General features: G+C 39.0%; 1 protein-coding gene across 2 annotated transcripts; it reads left to right on the forward strand.

Moving 5' to 3' along the window:
- The first annotated feature begins 212 nt into the window (after positions 1-212).
- On the forward strand, positions 213-4,932 carry LOC311074070 (uncharacterized protein). Of its 2 annotated transcripts, none has more exons than XM_084100346.1 (8): positions 213-296; positions 999-1,098; positions 1,189-1,269; positions 1,398-1,457; positions 1,795-1,842; positions 3,839-3,860; positions 3,978-4,061; positions 4,159-4,745. In XM_084100346.1, the coding sequence occupies exons 1-7, from the start codon at positions 267-269 to the stop codon at positions 4,030-4,032; spliced, it is 396 nt and encodes a 131-aa protein (XP_083956472.1). In that variant the 5' UTR covers positions 213-266; the 3' UTR covers positions 4,033-4,061; positions 4,159-4,745. The 2 variants fall into 2 exon arrangements, with proteins under 2 accessions (XP_083956472.1, XP_083956471.1); XM_084100345.1 differs by having other exon boundaries at positions 228-296; positions 3,955-4,061; positions 4,159-4,932.
- The last annotated feature ends 5,624 nt before the right edge of the window (positions 4,933-10,556 follow it).

The raw sequence follows: 10,556 nt of genomic DNA on the forward strand, positions 1-10,556 counted from the left end.
CACATAGAGACCTTTCAGTTAAAAACAAATTGTAAAAAAGACACACACACACACACACACACACACACACACACACAAACACACACACACACACAGCTCTGACATAGATTGCCTGCAGATGAGGGACTGATAGAAGTGGTTTACAGGATCTCCTAGAGGCCACGCCTTCAATGCGTCATTGTTTCTGCCTGGTTAAAAGCAGAGTCGAGTATAAAGGATTTACAGAAGACGCTGGAAGAAAAACTTGTTTCAGTCTACAACCTACAATGAACCAAACAGACAGCAAACACGTTTTGGTAAGTGTGAGAACTGTTTTATGTGCGAACTAAACATTTTAACTACTGTGAAAAAGTCTTTGGTTGGTTTAAACTATATGATAAAGTAAACATTACCAAGCATGTAAATATAATCTTTTCACTGAATGACTGAAAGGGATTTTGTTCGTTTTCTACATTCTTCAAAAATTGTTTTTGGTTTCCATTTTCTTGTCTTGAACTGTTTCTTATCCCTGATTTAGACATATGTGACGCTGGACGACAAAACCAGTCACATGGGTCAAGTTTTTTATATTGAGATGTATACATTACCTAAAAGCTGAATAAATAAGCTTTCCATTGGTGTGTGGTTTGTTATGATAGGACAATATTTGGCGGAGATACAACTATTTGAAAATCTGGAATCTGAGGGTGCAAAAAAATCTAAACATTGAGAAAATCGCCTTTAAAGTTTTTTAAATTGCGTGCAGTCACCCACAAAAATAAATGTTTTATATATTTATGGTAGGAAATTTACAAAATATCTTCATGGAAAATTATCTTTACTTAATATCCTAATGATTTTTGGCATAAAAGAAAAATCAATCATTTTGACCCACACAATGTATTGTTGGCTATTGCCACAAATATGCCCGTGCTACTTAAGACTGGTTTTGTGATCAGCCAGATCTCACATATGTAATTTGAGAGTTATATATTGAAACAGTACTCTTGTAACTCCAGGCAATATTTGTGGGGGCACTCAGTACTCTATGTGTCGAAACATGCCCAGAGAACCATTTCCAACTTCCAGATTTGCAGTGCTGCCTTAACTGCCCAGAAGGTGAGCTCCACTGACTAAATAATAATACATCTGAATATATTGCGGTGACCACTGTTAATCACTAAATAATCATTCAATGCAAATCTACAGGTTGGTATGTTGTGAAGAACTGCTCCGAAGGACCCAGAGTCCACATTGGTGTGGATTGTAATAAATGCCGCAGCTGTGAAGGTATGTAAAAACTGTTTCACCGCTGTTTACATGACTGAGAGTTTATAGACTAGATGCCTTTGCAGACCAGACTGGGCTGATCATTTCAGTTCTGCTCTGAGAATACAATCCTTTTTCTCAACCTATAGAAACTGGACAGATAACTGTTTCCAGCTGCACGCAGTTCGCAGACACACAGTGTGCCATGGGTGAGAATAATACTTCATTTCTTAAATTTTTCATATATTTCTGAAGCTTCAATAATTTGTTTTTGTAACATCTTTTGAAATGTTTCTTTAGTACATATTGGTATGCAAATTTACAGAGCCTATTTTTAAGGAAACCTTTTACAAGAGAACAAAAAAAAATTCTCGGGGGACCAAAAGTATTGATATAATTTGCATTTGTAAACCCATCTGTATGCTGCTTTTGTTCTAAGTTCAAATTTTCCTGCCTATGTATCTGACATTGTTTTTTCCTTTTCATATACTTTCCCTTTTACCTGCTGCTTGTCATTTATTTTAGTTTATCTTTTATTTCTCTTAGTTCCTACTGCAGACCCCTCTGTTCATACACATCCAATACAGTCAGAAGGTGAGTCATATTTCATATAGTCCATCAATATAAACCATTCCTCAGGGTCATGCTGATAGTACTCCCCTTGTTAGGGTCATTATTTAGAGTACTTTGCTACCCATAGCTCGTATGTTATCACCCTTCACCACCCAGGCTCAGGTAGAGAAACAGATTAGTTACTCCCCCCCATTTGGGAAGGTTGAGTATGCTCCCTTGGAGCCAAAGCACTGCCCGGGCTGGCGTCTGTGACCTTCGAAGCCGTTGGCTTTACAGTAGGCCTCCTCGATAGTCCAGTAGCGTAAGGTTGTACTCCCTGTGCTTTAAAGGGTCAGTAGCACTTCTGCTGAGTACACTGCCTGTTGGCAATGTTAAATAAGTATAACGAGGCCCACAGAGTTGTCTGTGAGAGTACCTGGCTTCTGTGGCTAGCTCTGCTAACAGTCCCGCTATCAAATAGTTAGGCCTTAACATGCCCCTTGAAGGCGGCTCCCCAACAAGTGGATGTGTAGCATTGCAAAGGCATTAAGTATCACGTTGCAGGCCCCCATGGAGCCTCCCTGTTTTAGCCAAGAGCCTGGTCTATTCTAATCAGGTTTGAACATATTGTTCCAGAATTTATCTGAGGATCGTTCTGTATGAATACTGTTAGATCAGCCCTAGAGCTGGAGGTGCTCCCCTTATTAGGGTCTCTTTCAGAGTGACCAACCTCCACAGGGCTGAAGCACTGTGTAGATCCAGGATTGAATAGAGTTACTCCCCTCGTTTGCAAGGGTTAGAGCGCTATAGTGAGTTCTACTCTCCAGGGTGCCCATCTCTATGATTCGGTCTATGAGCGATAACTGCCACTATCTGCAGTCGGATTCCTCTACAAGTGAGGAAAATAATGTTAGAGACTCTGTTTAGGAAACAGACAGGTTGTTGGCAAGACTAGGTCAGTAAAATAGACCAGATCAGCCTCCCTGGTGGCATGTGGGGTTGACTTTATGTCCCCCTCAAAAAGTGACTGGACGGGAATTCTTTTGGACCCCCTGGCCATATTCCCTTAAAGAAACCCCTTCCATGCATGCTGTTGGTTCCAAGTCTTTGAGTGGCCTTGGTAGACCTTCATTGTATTGGAGGCCTCTTTGAGGCTTATAGCTTGGGCAGCGGCCGTGGGGAATACTGTTACTGACAGTCTGTATGTGACCCGAAGGGAGAATGTTTTGCCATTTCAGTGAAATTTGACGTGTATTCCCCTCAGCATGGTGGCGTTGGTATATCGTTCCCCATAGCGTCAAATCGATGCAGTGTGAGTTCCCTTTCAAAAGGGAATGTCTAGGTGATGTTATTGGGCCAAGAAGCTAAAAAGAAAAAGAAAAGAGAAAGGAAAACAAAAACAATAATAATCCAACAAAAAATTATAATCAACTCTACGAAAACATTTAAACACGTTATACAATGGAAAAGTATAGTTGTTTCGCGAATCCGTGTGAACTGGGATCGTTTTGACAGTGTTGTCGTCTGTATGTGAAACTTTTAAACAACGCAAAAGAAAAACATTTATGGGTTTCACTTTATTTTGATGGTCCCTTTAACAACTCTATTGTTGACTATAAGTAGCGTCGCACCTACATGTCTATTAACTATCATTAGAGTGTTAGTAGAGTATTAGTAGACTGGTAGGGTTAGGGTTAGGGTTAGGGTTAGAATAAGTTGACATGTAGTTGCAAAGTTACTTATAGTCAGTAGAATGTCTGTTGGAGGAGCATCACAATAAAGAGTTAGAAGATATTAAGCAGACACTCTACTAATACTCTAATGGAAGTTAGTTGACATGTAGTTGCAAAGCTACTTATAGTCAACAGAATGTTCAAAAGGGACCATCAAAATAAAGTGTTACCCATTTATGTTTTTTGTACACTGTTGTCATGTAAATGTACCCTCAGATACCCCTCAATAAACCCATGCAGAAATGTATATATTATATTAACATATATTAATATGTGCTAATTGATTTGCCCCATTTCCCCCCTAGGACAACTGCCACAGATAACCTTGTGAGTTTATCTTCTTTTTTTAAACTACTTTAACTACTACTATTTGAAAACTGAATTCATGGTAAACGTTATAAAATATTGAACCAATCCTCAGGTATGGTTGCTCATTTGTGGTAGTTGCTGTCTTCATGCTGGCTGTGATCGTGGCAATCTGCTTTATCAAAATCAGTAAATCTGGTAAATCTGATGAAAGCTCTGCAGGTAAATAACCAATCTGCTCTTCATCTTTTGACATTCTGTGTACTGACACAAACACTAATGAAATCTTGACCGGATTTGTGTTGATTGTGTTTTTCAGGAGAACCATTCAATATAAAAGACACAGAGACAGTCTAAAGAAAATCTTAACAGGTCGAGATCATGTGAATTATCATAAGGATTCAATGAAATTAGAAATACTGCAATAAAAAAAAAAGTTCTATATTGATGGTCATAAGGTGCAGGCTAGTTTTTTATTTTTTTTATTTGAAAGTCTTATTTTTTTAAGAGTCAGTAAACATACCTCTCCTGTGACAGGAGATCATAATGTGATTTGAGTTTACTCCTATAGAGGCACTGAGGGCTGTAGTTAAGAAGATGCTGTGAATGTGTACTGTAGGTATGTGCACATCTGTTTATTTAGAAATGTATCTATAGTCAGATATATCTACTTTATTTCATAATGATGCTGTGTATCATTTTTATTTTTTTTATGTTTTAAAAAAAGGATTTCTAAATTCAGTAAGTGTATTTTTTGTATCAGATATTTGTAATTTGACAGAATTTTATTTGTCCAAATAAATTTAGTACTACTTTTTCCTCAGTGGAATCGGCACACTTTGTATTAGGCGTCTTTAACTACTATGTACCTACATTAAAAAATTAAATAAAATAATAGTTTGGTACAACTTATTGTGGTGTTGATGTATTGCAAAACACTTGTGCTGCTATTGAGGGTTGATACGGGTGGGTTAGGACAGGTTTGGGTTGGTTTAATGGTGGGTTCAGGAGTAAGACGGTTCAATAGTGTCATTATAGATGGAATTACAAATTACATGGAGGTACATAAAGTTTACAGTTTTTTTTTTTTTTTTCAATCTGTCTTTGTGTAGTCATTTGTCTGTGTTTGTGTTGTGGAGGGTAAAAGACTGTAGTTAAAGACTGTAGTAAACTGTGCTGTAGGGGTCCTTAAATGCACATTACAGTTTGACTGTAAAAACCAATAACTTTGTGTGTTACATAATATACTGGTAGGTTTATGTAGGATTCAGATGTGGCTGGTTTATTGCAGTGGTTTTCACTCCTGGTCCTGGGGACTCACAGCACTGCACATTTTGTATGTCTCTCTAATATAACTTGCTTAGCAAGTTATAACTTTAAAAGCAGTACACCTTGCTCTGAGACGCCTCAAAGCATGCTCGGCAAGCATGTGCTAGTCCGTACGGACAACACTGCAACCGTTGCGTACATCAGTGGTTCCCAAACCTGTCCTGGAGTACCCCCAACACTGCACATTTTCTTTGTCTCCCTAATCAAATACACCTGATTCAACTCATCAGCTCATTATCACATGGGTTAACAGATAGATAGATCTGTTTGCCTCTCCGGACTCTTACTGTTACCCTCGACATGGATGCACTGGCACACAGCTGGCCCCGGGGCCTACGCAAGTATGCGTCTCCCCCTGTGAGCCTTCTCGCACAGACACTGTGCAAAGTCAGGGAGGACAAGGAACAGGTCTTGCTAGTTGCCCCTTATTGGCCCAACTGGTGCTGGTTCCCCGAACTGATGCTCCTCTCGACAGCCCCTCCATGGCCCATTCCTTTCAGGAAGGACCTCCTTTCTCAGGGACGGGGCACCTTATGGCACCCGTGTCCAGACCTCTGGAAACTCCATGTCTGGTCCCTGGACAGAAGATGATCTACCACAAGCTGTCGTAGACACCATCACTTCTGCGAGAGCACCCTCTTCGAGGCATGCTTCCGCTTTGCAGTGAAACCTGTTTGTTGAGTGGTGTTCTTCTCACCGAGAAGACCCCCGGAGATGTTCGATCGATACTGTGCTTTCCTTTTTGCAAAAAGTGTTGAAGCGAAGGCTGTCTCCCTCCACCCTCAAAGTGTACGTTGCCTCTATTGCTGCACATCACGATGCAATTGACAGAAAATCCTTGGGTAGCGGCACAAATGTCTTCTGCTGCTGTAGCCCGTCTGCTTCAAAGTTCGACGTTGAGTGTTCAGACACTTTCTTTGCCATTTTTTTAACCAAATAACCATAATTTGCCTCAGAGGACTTTGTATGCTTTGGAAAGAGCATGCTCAACTGCAGATTGTGACGCATCCTATGTCTACATGCCTAAATTCATTGAGTTGATTTGCTAATTAGATATTTGCGTTAACAAGCTTTTGTACAGGTGTAACGGGACTGTAAGTCTCGCCTCGTAGGGGAAAATTAAAACACTACCTTGGAAGACTTAAAAGCGAAAGGATCTTAGTCCCCGCTCCAGTGCTTTGAGCCTCAATATGCAATATGTTATGTATATGTTTTCTCTTACACTATTTTATACTACAGGAATAGGTAGCGTAGGCTTCAGGTGAGTATGTCGACACGGTGGATTCCTGAAGTGTATGTGGTGAAAAATAAATTGAAATTCACATCCTCACCCACCTAATCCTAATAGTGCAAGTGAGACGCCCCTACCCCAAGGTAAGTAAAAAAAATAACTGTCAAATGTCTTAATTTGATCAACTGGTAATTTATTTTCCTTCTCTTTGTAAATTATATTTCTGTTGGAAGGATCTGTTTCAATAGCATAAAATACCAAAAAGTAACAAAAAAAATAAAATAAAAAAACACAGTTTTGAGATTGTTTTGTTTTCTTGAAAGATCTTCAAATAGTTAACACTTTCAAAACAAGCCTCTTTTAACACCTCAAAAGTGTTTCCCAAAATTAATATCAGTATAGGGCACAAACTTATTTACAGACAACACTGGATGTAGATGACTCTTATAGTTCAATCCAAATGATTCACTTCATAAACTCACTCCACTTAAATGACTCACTTCTAACAACTCATTTCGAATGTAGGTAACCTTGAAATCACTTAAACGATTCCCATGAATCAATTTTATGATTCAGTTTCCAAACAACTCAGTTATCACAAACACAGTTCAAATTGACAGTTGAAACCCTCAGTTTGTTCAAACACTCAATTCAGTTCACACTATATCAGTGAAATGTTCATGTGTGTGTGTGTGTGTATGTATCGAACTGTAGTACCAGTCTGTGGCAACGACAACTTTGATGTGATGACTTGCGATGACTTGCAATGACTTGCGATGACTTGCGATGACTTGAACAACAGCTGTAACGATTTAATGAACAGCTGAGACAGGACAGTGAGATGTCGTAAGAATGGCAGGGCAAATAAAAAAAAAATAAAAAAAATAAAAAAACACAAGAAAGTTTCAGCGCGGCCCAGGAAAAAACTCAGGAACTTTCTGGAACAAAATGGCGCAGCTCAGCCAGCTCGCACGCGACACGCATAGATCGAATGATCTGAATCACACACAAAAATGTCTCTCAAAAACAAATCTTCACCATTGACGATCGTCAGTTTCCCAAAAACGAATCACTCCTTCAAGTTCGATCGATCAGCTCACTTAAGCATTCTCGCGCACTGAAAAGTGCACTCAAATGATTCTCAAAAAAAATAAATGTCTCTCGTTCCAACACGGTCTGTAGATCACCCAGAAAAACAGCAGGACGCTCAAAAATTCTTAGTCAGACTAACGGAAAAACAAGTGTTCTGAATGAAACTCACGGCTCTAAAGGCGGGCATACACTGTGCGATTTTCGTCCGATTTTGAGCCGAATTCTGACTCGTGCGACTCTTTTTCGGGTCGGGCCGATTTTCAGCTTTGTCGTGCGTCGTTTGTCGTGCAGTGTTCGTGCAGTGTACAGGGGGAAAAGAGAGGCGATTAACCTCTCACGACCGGCAATCGGATGGTCGGATGAATTTCTGGCATGTTAGAAATTTTGGTCGCTCCTCGTGACTATATCGTTGATATATCGTTGCACAGTTGAAGCAGAGCTACGAACCGATTGCCCTAAACTCAGTGTTTTTTCCCTCACTGCGCCTGAGCAAAAACAGTTTCATCTGCAGCAAAAAAAAAACAAAAGAAAAAACGAAAAAAGGGAGATCTTAAAGTTCTGTAGTTCAAAGCTACAAATTACTGTTGCTTACCTCCAGTTCGTGTTGCAAAATGGATTAACCATTACCCACTTCTTCCAAGCCACCTGCGATGTAGGCTACACTTTGCCTCTTTTATTGTTAAAAAATGTTTTGGAAATAAAGCTGTTTTTAATTTTCATTGATGAATTATTGCAGTGTTCGGACATATTATAGACTGTTAATAATTAATTATATGTATATAATTCATTGTAATCGACCTAAATGTTTTAGACAATTTTTAATGCGGAGAAGTAAGCTTCTATGTAATATTTTATTATCCTCACAGCGCGTTGGTTATGCGGTGATGCGCTATGAAATTGTTGCGTGGCAATTTAATTATAGTAGCCTATCACTTTAATAGCCTATAGGCCTTCCCTAATAATAATAATAATAATAATAATAATAATAATACAATAATACTAGCCTACTAATAATTTAATATATAAATTGGAAATGCTAAATCTTCTTGATATTGATAGCTGATGCTTGTTTTGACAATATCTCTGGATAGGCTACATGATATCTTCCATAGGCGCAACCCGGCACGAGGATTTATCGCGCTGATTCGCGCATATTTCACACGTATAGTGTGAGCAGTCAAGTCGCAGCTCGACGTTCGGACCGTACAGTGTGAGCACATAAATCCTGAGCTTTGGCTTTACATCGCATGCGATCTACTCGTTCAGTGTGAGTAGGTTCCTTGCTGAAATAAAACAGACATCGCACAGTGTATGCCCGCCTTAACGTTAGCAACTCTCTCTCGTGCTCTCAGCCAGTCTCCAACACCGTTCTCCGTCCGATGACGCAATCAACCAAACCTCTGTTTCAACTGCGTCTACAGTTTCACATGACAATGTTGATGTACACTAAACTCACGAAACTTAATCCGAACGTGCACCACTATTTTACATTAACAGCTTCAACGGAAAAATATCGACTTCTTGTACAGCAATCATGGCGTGTCGTGTCTCTCTCGTAAAACTATTGCGCTCTCTTCTTCTTCCCAGACGTCTTTGCATCTCCCGCGAACACGCCAGAGAAAGAAAAAAACGTCAAAATAAAAGTCCCCATAGAGAAAAATACCTCTGTTACACAGGCATAACTAATAAAGTGGCTAGTGAGTGTATATTAAATCATTTAAGTGAATATGCTTACATTGATCTAGACATGATTTGTGCCTCTAAGGCCTGGTTTCACAAGACAGGCTTAGATTAAGCCAGGATTAAGCCAGAAGCTTAGTTTAATAAGGACATTTAATTAGCTTTTATAAACGTGCCTTAGAAAGAAAAAAAACATTACTGGTTTGCATCTTGAGATAAAACAATGTCACTGACATATTTTAAGATCAGTGCAAGTTGCTTTCAGTTAAAAGAGCACAAACATGTATGTTAGTCTGAGACTAGCTTAAGCCTTGTCTGTGAAACCAGGGGTAAGTTTTATTTTTTGGGATTTCTTTAAATTCAGATTAAATCAGAAAGTTTCTCTATCTCCTTTGTTTCAGCAGTTTCTGGTCCTATTTTTAAACTTAGAAGACAGCAGCTGTAAGAGCCATAAGCTATGTTCTTCTTTATATACAGTTGAAACCAGATATTTACATACACTTCAGAAAAAAACACAAAAACTTTTATTTCTTTACTACAAATAGTAATAGTAATATTAATGTATTTCTTTACTGTCATACATTAAATCAGAGTAAACTTTTTCTGTTTTAGATCAATAAATATTAACATATTTTTTGCATTTGTTAAATGTCAGAATCGAGCGAGGGATCATTTTTATGTATTTTTTTGATAACTTTCATCAAAGTCAGAAGTATACATACACTAACTTTATTGTGTCTTTAAACAAAAAGAAAACTCCAGATGATTCCATTCTGAGCTTAAGAAGCTTCTGATAGGTTAATTGATTCCATTTGAGTTAATTGGTGGCACACCTGTGGATGCAAATAAAGGCACACCTCAAACACAGAGCCTCTTTCTTTGACATCATGGGAAAATCAAGAGAAATCAACCAAGACATCAGGAAAAGAATTGTGGACCTCCACAAGTGTGGCTCATCCTTAGGTGCAATTTCCAGATGCCTGAAGGTCCCACGTTCATCTGTTCAGACAATAATACGCAAGTATAAAAAACATGGGAATGTACAACCATCATACCGCTCAAAAAGGAGACGGATTCTGAGTCCTAGAGAGGAACGTTTTTTGGTGCGAAATGTGCGAATCAATCCCAGGACAACAGCAAAAGACCTTGTGAAGATGCTAGCTGAAACTGGTAAGACAGTGTCATTATCCACAGTAAAACGAGTCCTGTACCACCATGAGCTAAAAGGTTACTCTGGGAGAAGAAAGCCATTACTTCAAAACCACCATAAATAAGCCAGACTACAGTTTGCAACTGCACATGGGGACAAAAATCTTAATTTATGGAGACATGTCCTGTGGTCTGACGAAACAAAAATAGAACTGTTCGGCCATAATGATAAACGG

Source organism: Abramis brama (genome assembly GCF_963993115.1).
Source record: "Abramis brama genome assembly, chromosome: 23".
In the NCBI taxonomy this organism is placed as follows: domain Eukaryota; kingdom Metazoa; phylum Chordata; class Actinopteri; order Cypriniformes; family Leuciscidae; genus Abramis; species Abramis brama.

Coding starts and splice junctions, on each gene's coding strand:
- LOC311074070 (XM_084100345.1), top strand. CDS start 267: ATGAACCAAACAGACAGCAAACACGTTTTG. Junction 1,270..1,397: donor TAAATGCCGCAGCTGTGAAG/GTATGTAAAAAC, acceptor CTCAACCTATAG/AAACTGGACAGATAACTGTT. Junction 4,062..4,158: donor ATCTGATGAAAGCTCTGCAG/GTAAATAACCAA, acceptor TGTGTTTTTCAG/GAGAACCATTCAATATAAAA.